This window comes from Balaenoptera physalus (assembly GCF_965194825.1).
Source record: "Balaenoptera physalus genome assembly, chromosome: 14".
Classification (NCBI taxonomy): Eukaryota; Metazoa; Chordata; class Mammalia; order Artiodactyla; family Balaenopteridae; genus Balaenoptera; species Balaenoptera physalus.
Window position 1 is genome coordinate 61390984 of NC_138893.1, and position 15236 is coordinate 61406219.

General features: G+C 33.4%; 1 protein-coding gene and 1 long non-coding RNA gene across 4 annotated transcripts in view; both read left to right on the top strand.

Annotated features, from left to right (window-relative positions):
* ATAD1 (ATPase family AAA domain containing 1) overlaps positions 1-15236 on the top strand; it is a 54351-nt gene that overhangs the window by 15508 nt on the left and 23607 nt on the right. For all 3 annotated transcript variants that reach the window (XM_082423885.1, XM_082423886.1, XM_082423887.1), the window contains exons 4-6: positions 448-568; positions 5501-5701; positions 11573-11679. In XM_082423885.1, coding sequence (XP_082280011.1) covers positions 448-568; positions 5501-5701; positions 11573-11679 — 429 coding nt within the window. The remainder of the gene's footprint in view (positions 1-447; positions 569-5500; positions 5702-11572; positions 11680-15236) is intronic.
* LOC309642430 lies at positions 5708-9754 on the top strand. The gene is made up of 2 exons (XR_014253194.1): positions 5708-8369; positions 9682-9754. It is a non-coding gene; the product is annotated as an uncharacterized lncRNA (long non-coding RNA).

The window sequence follows — 15236 nt, forward strand, 5'->3', positions numbered from 1 at the left end:
AGAAGCCCAGTTTGGTGAGTATAAGCCTTATTTCTAAATTCATTCCTATTATGTTTGACAGCATCATCTGTGAATTAGGCACACTCAGCTAGTGCTGAACTGTCTGAGCTGGCTCCGCCATTCTTCTTGGTGGAGTATTTCCTCATCTTAATGGAGTGAGGTCAGCTTATTAGATCCCAAAACTCAGAGTTTTGAGTGTTGGACCTAGGGCCTTTTTTTTTTTTGAATAGGTAGTTGACTATTAAATTTCAGCTCATGGTAGTTTAATAATTTCAGTATTGCTTAAAAGTACTTATATTAATATATCATTTTAAACTTTTATTATTTAGGTATAATTATATTTTACTATTTAGGTATAATTAAGGCTTGCCATTTGGGGGGATTCTTTTTTACTTCGGTGAATATACATTAGCTGTAAAACTTCATGCTGACCTTAACTTTTACCAGGTTACTTGGAGTGATATAGCAGGTTTGGATGATGTCATTACGGATCTGAAAGACACAGTCATCTTACCTATCAAAAAGAAGCATTTGTTTGAAAATTCCAGGCTTTTGCAGCCTCCAAAAGGTATGGTAAAAGTTTATATTTGCTAAAGCATTAAAAATCTGGAAAACATGGAAACTTTCTGCCATTATAGAACTGGTGTTTTTGAAGTTGGGTTTTCAAGAGACTGCTGAGATCCAGTGAAGTGTTTTATAAATAATGATTTTAGAATAATTGCTTATTCTTCAGCTTCCAAATTTAGGTAAAGTTTTTCCCCATAGTTACATATCAAAATAATCCCTTTATTTCAAATTCATTTTTATTACTTATAAGAAAATGAAATTAGGGAAATAAAGGATAAAAAAAATTCAAAATAGCAGTATGGGTTTTCGTCTTCAAGATAAGACTTCTGGTTGTTTCATGATTCTAGTGATTTTTTTTCCTCTTGGTAATTTTATTTTAGATTGCAGTGGTAGCTTTTTGTTTGGTTTTGTTTTTAAGGAAATAGTGAACTACAGATGAACTAGAAATTAAATACTGCTTATTTTTAAGGGAAACATTTTCTTATTCCTAGTTAGTGATTACTTCAGAAGCCTTGGAACTCAAGAATTGAAAGTATTTATAACTACATCCTTAAATATAATACTTTTATTATTGGCCATTCATATATTGATCATGTTTAAGACTTGTTAAAGGTGATTCAAATGTAGCTTACATGATAATTGACAGTGAGATCTGTAGAAGTGTGTTGCCATGGCTTTCAAATACAAACGCTGTAGCGTAGCTTATTTAGTAGAAGCTTCTAGTAGAAGCTTCTCTTTATTGTATTGCCAAAACTAGAGAGGTTGCTAGTCAAGACTGAAATCAAATAATTAGACAAATGCATTTCTCAAAAAAGGATCTTTAGAAATATCAAAATAACATGTATAAGTTGCAGTTTATAATCTTACTAATTTTGCAGCTATATCAAAAAGTGCATTAATTTATATTTCAAAGGTAATTGAAGCCAATAACTACATTTTTACAAAGTAGAAAATTTTTGTTTCTGGTAAATAGAGGCTGACAGTTACCACCAAAAATGGCATTCTCTTTTTGTTAACTAAAACAACAAATCTGTTTTTTATGTATTTTACTTTCTGAAACAACAAAGCTACTTTTCTTCTAACAAGAAGCATTTACTCTATTGTGATTTAAAAAAAAAATTTCTTTTCCCCAAAGAAAATTTCAAATGATTTATCTGAGCCCAGATCAAGAGTAAGGCAAATGTTGGATTACTAAGTTCTTCAGTACCCTCTTGCAGGTTGTTTATAGTGTGAACAAGAAAGAACTTTTGTCAATTTTTATGTCTCATTTTCACAATGTTAATGAATTTAGGAAATTTTTTTATGCTGTTAGAGAAAGCTTTTCTCATCAGTGATATCTTAGGCCAGGTAACTGAGTGACTTCACCAGTTGGACTTGGTTTAAAGCCCCAATTAGCATAGCGGATACCAAATTATGAGGGAGTACTTTAACAGCCTTATGTAAATCTGCTTTTTATTTAAAAGCATTATCTAAAACTGAAGGTGGTTCCTATGTGTATTTAAAAATTTTTTTAAGTTACATGAGTATTTCCTTATTATGTGATCTAAAGTTTTACTATTTGAGCTTTTTCAGCTTTGCATTTTTGGATAATTTTTTACCAAGAACAAAAGTTTGAAAAATCATTGATTTACTTTTTGACCCCCAACATAAATTGGATATTGGTGTACAGAAGCAGAGTATACAATCAGTTGCATACCATACTTGTTCCATTTGGGGACTGGAAATAGGTTACCTAGGTTTGAGTCATTGCTTTATTGCCAATTTTATGTTTTTCTTAGTTCATTGCTGTCTAAGCTGAAATTGATCACTGCCTCACAGACTACAGAAAGTTAATTTGAGAATGATTTGTTATGTCATGAATGTGTGACACGTGATAATCATACTTAATAACATAAAGATATGGTGTCACTTATTGGTTACAAAAACATGCCATAAAATACTGATGGTTGCATTAAAAAATGTAACCCTTTCTTCCCCCCAAACATTTAAAAATTTACAATAGTTAAAATTCCATTTGAGGGACTTCCCTGGTGATCCAGTGGTTAAGACCCTGTGCTCCCAATGCAGGGGGCCTGGGTTCAAACCCTGGTCAGGGAACTAGATCCTGCATGCTACAACTAAGAGCCCTGGCACAGCCAAATAAATATTAAAAAAAAAAAAAATTAAAAAAAGAAATCAATTTGAATGCTGTATGGTCCTTCTATAAAATCTGAATTCAGTAATCATTATTTTGGCACATAACTTTCATGTTTGTGGATGTCATCATACTCCATGTTTTGATGCATTCTTTAAAATGTAGATAAGAAATATATGTTTTGAAAGATGGACTTTCTGAGGTCATAAAGGCCTATAACTTCCCCCCCCCACCCAGTACTCTGTATTTAAGTAGTTTTACAGATATTTATTTTTCCACCATTTGGACAAATTTTTTATTAAACCTTGAAAGTAAATAAACTAGTCCAAAAAAGAAAGAAAGAAAAGTTGGTCACTAATAAGGTAATATATTTTTCACTAATGAGGATTATCTCAAATTTGGATTTGTTTGTCCCAATACTTCTTTTCTTCCTCATCCTAAATCTTGTATTTGCATGCAGTACTTAGGAAGTAAAGCCTTTGTCAAAAACATCCATCTTAAAGAGGGGTTTGAATTTTTAAGTCTCTACAAAGCACAAAATAATAAACACATTTTTAATCCTGTTGAAAATGGTTGTAAAAGTATCAAAGTTCTAAAAACTAGTTAAAAGGTTATAAAACTAATAATTAAAGCTAAATGCCTCACATTCATTTGCAGAACCACTCGTTTATCTTCATAAATATTAACATGGTGGAGTCCACTTCAACAAAGGATATAGAAAACATGCCATTTTCAAATAATATTATTGCTGTACTCACTGATAAAGTATCAGATGAGACAACATGAATCTTAGTGAAACTTAACATACATACAGAAATGGGGATTAAACAGTTGAATAAATAATTTTAAAGCTAACACTCATGTAATTACCACCAGGTCAAGAAGTGAGCATTGATTGTTCCTCATGTGAACCTTATCTGTCACAGCTCCATCCTCCAGAAGATTATGAAATCCAAAAGTTTTCATTGCATGTTAAATCTTGAGACATTAGTAAATAACTGCTAAATTAATAACACTAATTATAATCCCTGAAATAATTGGAAAAACTTAATCCTACTAGGAGGTACCAAAACTAAACTATTAGGAATAAAATATTCAAAGTGATAAATGAATACTTTGAAACAAGTATGACAGTCTGAGAGTATTCCATGTGTTTATGAAGTGATGGTGTAGCTGCAAAGTCAACAAAATATGAAGACTTTTGCATCATTAGTTCTAAAAACCTGAGATTCAAGTAATACATATTAAAAGTTTGCTAGTAGACCTGCATTCCATATTAAATTATATGATCAAAATAATAAATGTAATAATTCCATATGTTATCCCATATGTTTTCAGCTTTACTTGAATTCGATGGCATTAGACTATATTCTGTATTGTTCACATGAGCCATCTAAAAGTGTCAGTAGAAAGTTCAAATTTAACTGACTTAACTAAACTTTTAGTACCTAAATGAACGTAGTTAAAAATCGCAAGGACTGCTTGAGAATATTAACATATACTGGCAGTGCTTATGGATTTAAATTTTTAAATCAGCTTTAGAAGGGTTTAGTTTAAAATGATTAAACATGAGTTAGTTGAATCTTGAAGAATTACTAAGACCACTAGAAAAATCTTTGTGTGCTTGAGGAGGAGTTTGAACATTATTTTGAAATGTTTGGCACGAAAAACATTTGCTAGGTTATAGAACCAAGCTCAAGTTTCTCATTTTTAAAAAGAATGTAAGTTTTGGGGGCGGCGGTTATATTAAAGTACTTATTTTTCTTCCCTCATATTTTGTTTTTTATTTTTATTACATAGTAGGAATATTTTGGATAACTCCACATTCTCTCCATTTTACCCCAGCATGCTGCCTATATTGTCTTTATTTATTTATTTATTTATTTGGCCATGGCGTGTGGGATCTTAACTCCCCAACCAGGGATGGAACCCAGGCCCCAGCAGTAAAGCACCGAGTCCTAACCACTGGACCGCCAGGGAACTCCCAATATTGTCATTCTTTAAGTGCTATTACATGAGAAAAGTCGAGAAACTCTAGATTAAGCAAATAGTTAAAGAAGTCTGCAGATGATGATTTTTGTCAGGCCTGTCTGTAAATGATCTGTAGTCAGGGCCATAATTTTAGTATTATATTAACTTAGAAAATGCTACCTCATTTTAGATGAAAAACAGTGGGTGATGATTCCCCAAATGCTCAAGACCTCAACCTGTTTAGATCTTTTATATATTAAAAGACTTACCTTAAATTGCATTTAGCAGCAGATTGCTGTCAGTGGAGACTCTAGGTTAATAATATAGTTTTATTTCTAGGAAATTAAAACAGGAGTGACTGGTGATCTCTTTTTAAGAAAAGATCATTATCTTAAGTCTCTGAGCAATAGCAAAACAGTGTTTTCTACAGTCTGTTTTGAAGTTGTTCATTTTCTCTGGGCTGTTGTCATTGTGCTATAGTGCTCTTAGCTTGTGAAAGGGAAGGGCATTAGACGATTTTATTTGTCAGCCGTTGCTCAAGAGGTGTGAGTTTGGATGTCAAGATGATTGTCTTTAATATCCTGAACTGGACCATTTCATGAAGGGAGGAAGCACAATGGTGCTATAATCCCAAATACATGTCATCACTGACACAAACTTAGCATATAGCACCTTCCTTTCTACTATAAGAAAAGATGAATAAAAATGGAAGTGAATATTGTGAAAAAGTTTAGTGTGGACAGAATTAATATTATGTTGATTATCCCATAAACTAGCAAATATCTCCTTCTCTTAAAAGAAATAATACAATAACATGTTAATTTCCAGGTGTCCTTCTCTATGGGCCTCCAGGCTGTGGTAAAACGTTGATTGCCAAGGCTACAGCCAAAGAAGCAGGTTGTCGATTTATTAACCTTCAGCCTTCAACACTGACGGATAAGTGGTATGGAGAATCTCAGAAACTGGCTGCTGCTGTTTTCTCCCTTGCCATAAAGCTACAGCCTTCCATCATCTTTATAGACGAAATAGGTATGCTGTGTTTTCTAAACAGTGTGCAGTGGACTTTCGTGTACATGTTTCCTCATGCATATGTTTGTCCAGGGTAGATATCTAGAAGTTGAACCATTAGGTTGTGTGATGTGTCCATCTTCAACCTCACTAGGATTACCAGTTCTTCAAAGTGGTTATACCCGTTTACACTCTCACCAGTATACAGTTTGTTTCCCTACATACTCCCCCAAAACTTATCTTTTCAGGCAGTATCATTAATTTTTGTCAACTTAAAGAGCAAACATTATCTCATCATTGTTTTGTGTTTCCCTGCTTACTAGTAAATTTGTGCATCTTTTAACATGTTGATTAGCCGTTTAGGTTTCCTTGCTTGTAAATTGCCGGTTTTTCTTTGGGGTTATTTGCAGTTTTCTTAGTAATTCTTTGATGAGGTTTTATTATGATTGCAAATATTTTCTAGACTGGCTTGTCTTTTCACTTTATGATAGTTTCTTTTATGGAGATTTAAATTTAAATGTAATTACATTTATCAGTTTTTTTCCTTTATGGTTTATACTTCTTGTGTCTGGTTTACAAATCCCTTCACTACCTCCATAAATACTCTCCTTTTTAAAATATATAACGTTAAGTAGGAATCTAGTTTAATTCCTTGCCATATGGACAGTCAACTTATAAATAGATCATCTTTCTCTGTATGTCATGACTTTTACATTAGTGGACTTTTTCTCTATTTTATGGATCATCTATATTTTTGTTATAATTTATATATTATAATAAAGCTACAATAATTAAAACTGTAGCTTTGAATGAATTTACTATTATATGTAATATGATAAGCTATATAGAAATATATAGAGAGAAAGATAGGTATAGATATAAAGTATTTTGGTTACTTGTTTGCCTTGTGTATCTTTCTCAATTTGTTCCATTTATTTTGGATTTTTGCTTTGACTTTTGCACAAAGGAGCATATAGCTGGATTTTTAAAAATTTTAATCTAAGGCTGTTTAACCAGGAACTGTGGTCAGTTTGTTCTCATTTTGATAGCTGATATATCTAGATTTATTTCTATCACATAACTGTGTGCTTTTTATGGGTATTTACCAATCTAGTGGACTTCTGTGCTTTTTTTATTCCCTTTTCCCTCACACAGGTTTAGAAGTTACGTACAGTTGACCCTTGAACAACAGGTTTGAATGGGTCCACTTATACATGGATTTTTCTCAACAGTAAAAACTCTTATCACCACATGAACTGCAGCTACGGAGGAACCGTGGATATGGAGGGCCAACTGTAAATTATACGTGGATTTTGGACTGTGGAAAGGCTCAGCGCCCATAACTCGTACCTTCTTCAAGGGTCAACTGTATTCTTTTTCTTTTAGCATACATTTAGCATAGCTACTTGTCTTAAAAGTCTAGGCTAATTATTTCTCACCTCTTCCCAAATAATACAGGGACCTTAGAACTCTTGAATACTAATCATTCCTCTCATCTCTTATATGTTTTTGTTAACAGTTTCTCTTGTTTTTTACTTTTCCATATTAGTTGTTGTTTTTGTACTGGCAGTCCTTGTTTAGAGATCCACTTATTTTGCTCACTATTACTTCTTACACCTGCCTTTTCTGGATTTAATTTCCTTCTTACTGAAGTCTGTCAAAATTCTTTCAGCAACGATTGTGAGTACAGTGAGTTGTATTTGTGTGAAAATGTGTTGACTCTGTTTTTACTTTTAAATGTTACAGAATTATTTTCTTTCAGCGTTTTAAAGCTGGAAGTCTGTTGCCTACCAGTCTTTCTTGTCGCTTTTGAGAATTCTGCTTATAGCCTAATATTTCTTTGTAATTAATCTATCTTTTCTCTCTAGTTGCTATTGAATATTGCAAGACTTATGTTTCATTATATATATGTATATATATTTTCTTCAAGTCTCTACTTAATTTTGAGTCATTTCCATAGTTGTAGCATCTAGTTCTCTACCATATTTCATCAGTTCTAAAACATACTGTTTTACGTTAGTTTTTTACATTTTAACATCCCTGAAATTGGGATAGCATGTTATAATTTAATTGGCAGTATTTAAAAATTTTTGTCGATACATAAAATAATGGTGCCACTCAAAAGTCAGTCAGTCATTGAGTAAGTAATAAAAAGCGATTCTTTGCTTGGCTATGTTCAATCTTGCAACAATTGGGTTTGTATTCTGCCAATTATATTTGAACTTTAGAAGTTCTGTTTGTTTATTTTTCAAATTTATCTATTTTCACTATAACTTGCTCTTCTGTTAAAATTTCAGTCCCTTTTATGTCTTCAAAATTTAAAACATACTATTTTTATATAGTTCTTTGGATTGTTCTGTTTGAAATTTTACTTCTTTATATCGTTAACTCTCTTTCATAGTAATTTGTTTCCGTGTGTCATTTCTAACTCCAGATTGCTTAGGACTTGCTTTTATATGAGAATTCTGTGTTGCCTAAAATAATCCAGAGTACTTTTTCTGTCTTCCACTTAGAGGCTTTAGGCTCTAATTTCTCAACTTGGATGTTCCTAGACTGAATGACAGTTTGAATTTAGACTTCAGGCCTGAGAGAGAGCCCCTGTGATCTTGGTTTTTAGTTTTTCAGGGGGGACGTATTTCCCTCCAGAGCCCAGGCCAAGACAGACAAGCGTCCTTAACTCCCTGTAGTGGTGAGCAGAATTTTTTTTCTTGTCTATATTTTCTGTGAGTGTACATCCTTTTGGGCATCTCGGCTTCAGCATGGATATTAACACCAAAGCAGAACCTCCTGATGCTACCCATGCATACCTGTTGTGTACACAAACACACACACAAACAGTGGCATAATCACCTCAAAATCTCACCATTCTTTTTTTCAGTTCTCTCTTTTTCTGATCTCTAGGATTTTTTTTCTTTCCTTCTTGCAATCTCAGATATTCAGTAACCTTTTTTTTTTAATTACTAAACTTTATTTTTTAGAACAATTTTAAGTTTACAGAAGACTTGAGCAGAAAGTACAGAGTTCCCATATCCCCCCCACACACAGTTTCCCTATTATCAATACTTTGTGTTAATGTGATATATTTGTTATAATTAATGAACCATTACCGGTATGTTATTAATAACTAAAGTCCATAGTTTATATTAAGGTCCATTCTGTGTTGTACAGTTCTGTGGTCTTTGACAAATGCATAATATCATGTATCTACCCTTACAATATCAGGCAGAATAGTTTCACCACCCTAAAAATCCCCTGTGCTCTACCTGTTCATCCCTCTCAAACTCCTCCCTCCCAAACTCCTAGCTGCACTGTCTCTATTGTTTTGCCTTTTACAGAATATCATACAGTTGGAATCATATAACATGTCGCTTTCTCAGACTGGTTTCTTTCACTTAGCAGTATGCATTTGTTTCCTCCATTATCTTTTTATGGCTTGGTAGCTCATTTCTTTATATTGCTGAATCATATTCCACTGTATGGTTGTACCACAGTTTGCTTATCCATTCATCTATTAAAGGACCTGTTGGTTGTTTCCAGTTTTGTGCAGTTATGAGTAAAGCTGCTAACAACAGAGAAATGCAAGATTTTGTGTGGACTTAAGTTTCCACCTCAACTGGGTAAATACCTAGGAGCTCAATTGCTGGATCGTATGGAAAATCTGTGTTTAACTTTGTAAGAAACTACCAAATGTATTTCAAAGTGGCTATTTGCACTTAAAAGTTCCACCAGCAGTTCTACCATTTTGCAGTTCTACCAGCAGTAAATGAGAGGTCCTGTTTCTCTACTCCTCTCCAGCACTTGGTATTACCAATTTTTTGGATTTTAGCTATCCTAATAAGTGTGTAGTGGTATCTCGTTTTAATTTGCACTTCCCCAGTGACGTATATTGTTGAGCATCTTTTCATATGCTTATTTGCCATCTGTATATCTTCTTTGGTGGGGTCTCTGTTCATATCTTTTGCTCATTTTTTAACTGGGTTGTTTTCTTGTTGAATTTTAAGAGTTCTTTGTATATCTTGGATACAAGTCCTTTATCAGGTATGTGTTTTATACAATAAATATTTTTTTCCAGTCTGTGGCTTGTCTTTTCTCTTAACAATGTCTTCCACAGGGCAGGAATTTTATTTTTAATAAACTCCGACTTACACATTTTTTTCTTGGATGGATTGTGCTTTTGGTGTTGTATGTAAAAGTTCATCACCAAACCCAGGGTTCCCTAAATTTTCTCCTGTATTGTCTTCATAAGTTTTATAGCTTTTTGTTTTACATTTAGGTCTGTGTTCTGTTTTGAGTTAATTTTTGTGAAATGTATAAGGTCTGTGTCGAGGTCTGTTTTTTTGCATATGGATGTCCGATTGTTTTAGCACTATTTATCAGATATGCATTAACTTTAAAAAAATACCTTATTCAGTCTTTTTGTCAGTGTTTACATACATGTCTTTTTCCACCCTCTTCAGCATTCTGAGCTTTTATATTTAAAGTGTGTCTCGTGTAAGCAGTGCACAATTGGGTTTTGGTTTTTTTTTATCCAGTCTAATATCTTAAACAGGTAATTGCATACTCTAGACCATTTACATTTAATGTAACTACTGATATAGTTAGGTTATTTATACTTTGATCCAGAATTTTAAGTTTTTCATATTATTTTAAGCTGCCATCTTGCCAGAACCACTTCTTAGAAATGAAGATAATTTGAGAATAACTAATGGCAGAATTATGGTGGTTAAGTAGGCAGCTAAACTTACACAATCTATCTTTAAAAAATAAGCAATTTTTAAATGACTAGATTTTATACATCCAGAATAAATGGGTACGTTTATTGTACATGGTACAACACATGGTACAATACATGGTCCAACACTGGTACATATTGTACACGATTAGAACTGTAAAAGAAAATACAGGATATATGTTTGCCATCACAAAACTATCATGTCACAGTAATGTGTTTTTGCTGTAATTACTTTTTTAAAAAATTTTTTGTTTTTTAAAGCTTGGACCCAGCACATTAAAAAGCATTTTCATGTCACTTGCATGTATGATTGACAGACTTCAAGTTTTAGTTTTAATGTTGAAATGTGAAAGTTATTGAGAAATGCCAGTGATTTGAAGGGATACAAGACAAAACATTTGAAATAGGATTGTACTGGAAAATACAGAATTTGTTTTTATTGTCTTTTTTTCATTCTTAGGATATACCACCTTTCAGTCCTTTTGTTCTAGAAGGAAAATATTTTCCCCCTTTTAAAAGTATTTCATGTTCATTATAGATAATTTGGAAGACAGAAAAGAATTCAAGAGAAATTTAAAATTGTCCATCAGTATCACTGAGAGATAACCAAAGTTATTAGCATTTTGGCGTATTTCATTAAAGGTTTTTTTACCCTGTATAATGTATATGTACATGCATGCCAGCATGTATGTTTTAAACCATTTCCTGTCCTATATTTTCCCACTTAATAGTGTTCTGAGATTTTCCAGTATCATTTTTATTTATCACCAGGAAAAGTGTATGAGGGAAAAGTATGTGATCCCATAATTAAGAACGCATAGGATGCAGAGAACCTGGGAAGTTAGGGCCAAAGCACACAGACTTTTGCTCTAAGACACTACGTGATCCTTTTTTAGCTTCTCAGCACTAGATCCTTTATTTCTTTTATATATGTTGGTATGAATGTATTTTTAGGAAAGAAATGAGGATTGTGAATTGATTGTTTTAATTTGCTGGATAATTTGTCAAAGTGGTTATATCAGAATAATGTGTGAAAAGGCATATTCGAACCCTTTTCTTTGTAATCTTTCATAAAATTGTCAGCTTTTAATTAATGATTTGAAATTATGTAAAGAATAATTTATTATTGATTTGTAAGGTTAAGGATTTTTTTCTTCTAGACTCCTTTCTACGAAACCGTTCAAGTTCTGACCATGAAGCTACAGCCATGATGAAAGCTCAGTTTATGAGTCTCTGGGATGGATTGGATACTGATCACAGCTGCCAGGTATTTGAAAGTAATCTGCTTTAATTTGTGTTATTCGTGGTGGTGGTGTTAATAGAAAATTTGGCTGCTTGTTAAGCTTATTTACAAAATTATTTTTCATAGCTTATACTTACCAATAAATGACGAGAATCTGAAAGAATATGGTTTGTATATGTCTTCATCCATTTTGAGGGCTTCGTAATTAATAAAATGTTAAAGAGATTTCCCAAATGCTCAAAACAAATACAAGAATAAGAGAGAAAACCAGGGTATTAGAACCATCTATGTCAAGGAAAAGGAAGTGACTAGTGGCTATGAGTATTCTGTACATTTCGTTTGACTCTTACCATAAATCCTTATAGTCTTTACTCTCAGTTCTTACGTCACTTTTTTTTTTATATATATAGTCATGTGTATATGTTAATCCCAAACTCCTAATTTATCCCTCTCTCCCACCTTTCCCCTTTGGTAACCATAAGTTTGTTTTCTATGTCTGGGAGTCTGTTTCTGTTTTGTAAGTTCATTTGTATCATTTTTTTAGATTCCACATATAAGTGATATCATGTGATATTTGTCATTCTCTGTCTGAATTACTTCACTTAATATGATAACCTCTAGGTCCATCCATATTGCTGCAAATGGCATTATTTTATTCCTTTTTGTGGCTGAATAATATTCCACTGTATATATGTACCACATCTTCCTTGTCCATTCATGTGTCAGTGGGCATTTAGGTTGCTTCCATGTCTTGGCTGTTGTAAATTGTCCTGCTATGACCTTTGGGGTGAATGTATCTTTTCGAATTATGGTTTTCTCCAGATATATGCCCAGGAGTGGGATTGCTGGATCCTATGGTACCTCTATTTTTAGTTTTTTAAGGAACCTCCATACTGTTCTCCATAGTGGCTATACCAATTTACATTCCCACCAACAGTGTAGAAAGATTCCCTTTTCTCCACACCCTCTCCAGCATTTATTGTTTGTACACTTTTTAATGATGGCCATTCTGACTGCTGTAAGGTGATACCTCATTGTAGTTTTGATTTGCATTTTTCTAATAATTAGCGATCTTGAGCATCTTTTCATGAGCTTTTTGACCATCTATATGTCTTCTTTGAAGAAATGTCTGTTTAGGTCTTATGCCCATTTTTTGATTGGGTTGTGTGTTTTTTTGATGTTGCGCTACATTGAGCTGTTCGTAATATTTTGGAAATTAATAATTAGATCCCATGTGTTTATTTTTGTTTTTATTTTCATTACTCTAGGAGGTGGATCCAAAATGATCTTGCACAATTTATGTCAAAGAGTTTTCCTCTAAGAGTTTTATAGTATATGGTCTTACATCTGGGTCTTTAATCCTTTTTTTTTAAATTAATTTTTACTGGAGTATAGTTGCTTTACAATGTTGTGTTAGTTTCTACTGTACAGCAAAATGAATCAGCTATACATATACATATATCGCCTCTTTTTTGGATTTCCTTCTCATTTAGGTCACCACAGTGCACTAAGTAGAGTTCCCTGTTCTATACAGTATGTTCTCATTAGTTCTCTATTTTATACGTAGTATCATAGTGTATAGTGTCAATCCCAATCTCCCAATTCCTTCCATCCCCCCTTTCCCCATTGGTATACATACATTTGTTCTCTACATCTGTGTCTCTGTTTCTGCATTGCATATAAGATCATCTATACCATTTTTCTAAATTCCACATATATGCGTTAATATATGATATTTGTTTTTCTCTTTCTGACTTACTTCACTCTGTATGACACTCTCTAGGTCCATCCACATCTCTACAAATGACCCAATTTTGTTCCTTTTTATGGATGAGTAATATTCCATTGTATATATGTACCACATCTTCTTTATCCATTCCTCTGTTGATGGACGTGTAGGTTGCTTCCATGTCCTGGCTATTGTAAATAGTGCCGCTGTGAACATTGGGGTGCATGTGTCTTTTTGAATTATGGTTTTCTCTGGGTATATGCTCAGTAGTGGGATTTCTGGGTCATATGGTAGTTCTATTTTTAGTTTTTTAAGAAACCTCCATACTGTTTTCCATGGTGGCTATATCAGTTTACATTCCCACCAACAGTGCATGAGGATTCCCTTTTCTCCACACCCTCTCCAACATTTATTGTTTGTAGATTTTTTGATGATGGCCATTCTGACCAGTGTGAGGTGATACCTCATTGTAGTTTTGATTTGCATTTCTCTGATAATTAGTGATGTTGAGCATCTTTTCATGTGTTTGTTGGACATCCATGTGTCTTCTTTGGAGAAATGTCTATTTAGGTCTTCCACCCATTTTTTGATTGGTTGATTGTTTTTTTGATATGGAGCTGCATGAGCTGTTTGTATATTTTGGAGATTAATCCTTTGTCAGTTGCTTCGTTTGCAAATATTTTCTCCCATTCTGAGGGTTGTCTTTTGGTCTCGTTTATGGTTTCCTTTGCTGTGCAAAAGCTTTTAAGTTTCATTGGGTCCCATTTGTTTATTTTTGTTTTTGTTTCCATTTCTCTAGGAGGTGGGTCAAAAAGGATCTTGCTGTTATTTATGTCATAGAGTGTTTTGCCTATGTTTTCCTCTAAGAGTTTTATAGTGTCTGGCCTTACATTTAGGTCTTTAATCCATTTTGAGTTTATTTTTGTGTATGATGTAGGAAGTGTTCTACTTTCATTCTTTTACATGTAGCTGTCCAGTTTTCCCAGCACCACTTATTGAAGAGGCTGTCTTTTCTCCATTGTATACTCTTACCTCCTTTATCAAAGATAAGGTGACCATATGTGCGTGGGTTTATCTCTGGGCTTTCTATCCTGTTCCATTGATCTATATTCTTGTTTTTGTGCCTGTACCATATTGTCTTGATTACTGTAGCTTTGTAGTATAGTCTGAAGTCCAGGCGCCTGATTCCTCCAGCTCCATTTTTCTTTCTCAAGATGGCTTTGGCTATTCGGGGTCTTTTGTGTTTCCATACAAATTGTGAAATTTTTTGTTCTAGTGCTGTGAAAAATGCCATTGGTAGTTTGATCCCTATTGAACCTGTAGATTGCTTTGGGTAGTATAGTCATTTTCACAATGTTGATTCTTCCAATCCAAGAACATGGTATATCTCTCCATCTGTTGGTATCATCTTTAATTTCCTTCATCAGTGTCTTATAGTTTTCTGCATACAGGTCTTTTGTCTCCTTAGGTAGGTTTATTCCTAGGTATTTTATTCTTTTTGTTGCAGTGATAAGTGGGAGTGTTTCCTTAATTTCTCTTTCAGGTTTTTCATCATTAGTGTATAGAAATGCAAGAGATTTCTGTGCATTAATTTTGTATCCTGCTACTCTACCAAATTCATTGATTAGCTCTAGTAGTTTTCTGGTGGCATCTTTAGGATTCTCTGTGTATAGTATCATGTCATCTGCAAACAGTGACAGCTTTACCTCTTCTTTTCCAATTTGGATTCCTTTTATTTCTTTTTCTTCTCTGATTGGTATGGCTAAGACTTCCAAACTGTGTTGAATAATAGTGGTGAGAGTGGGCAACCTTGTCTTGTTCCTGATCTTAGAGGAAATGGTTTCAGTTTTTC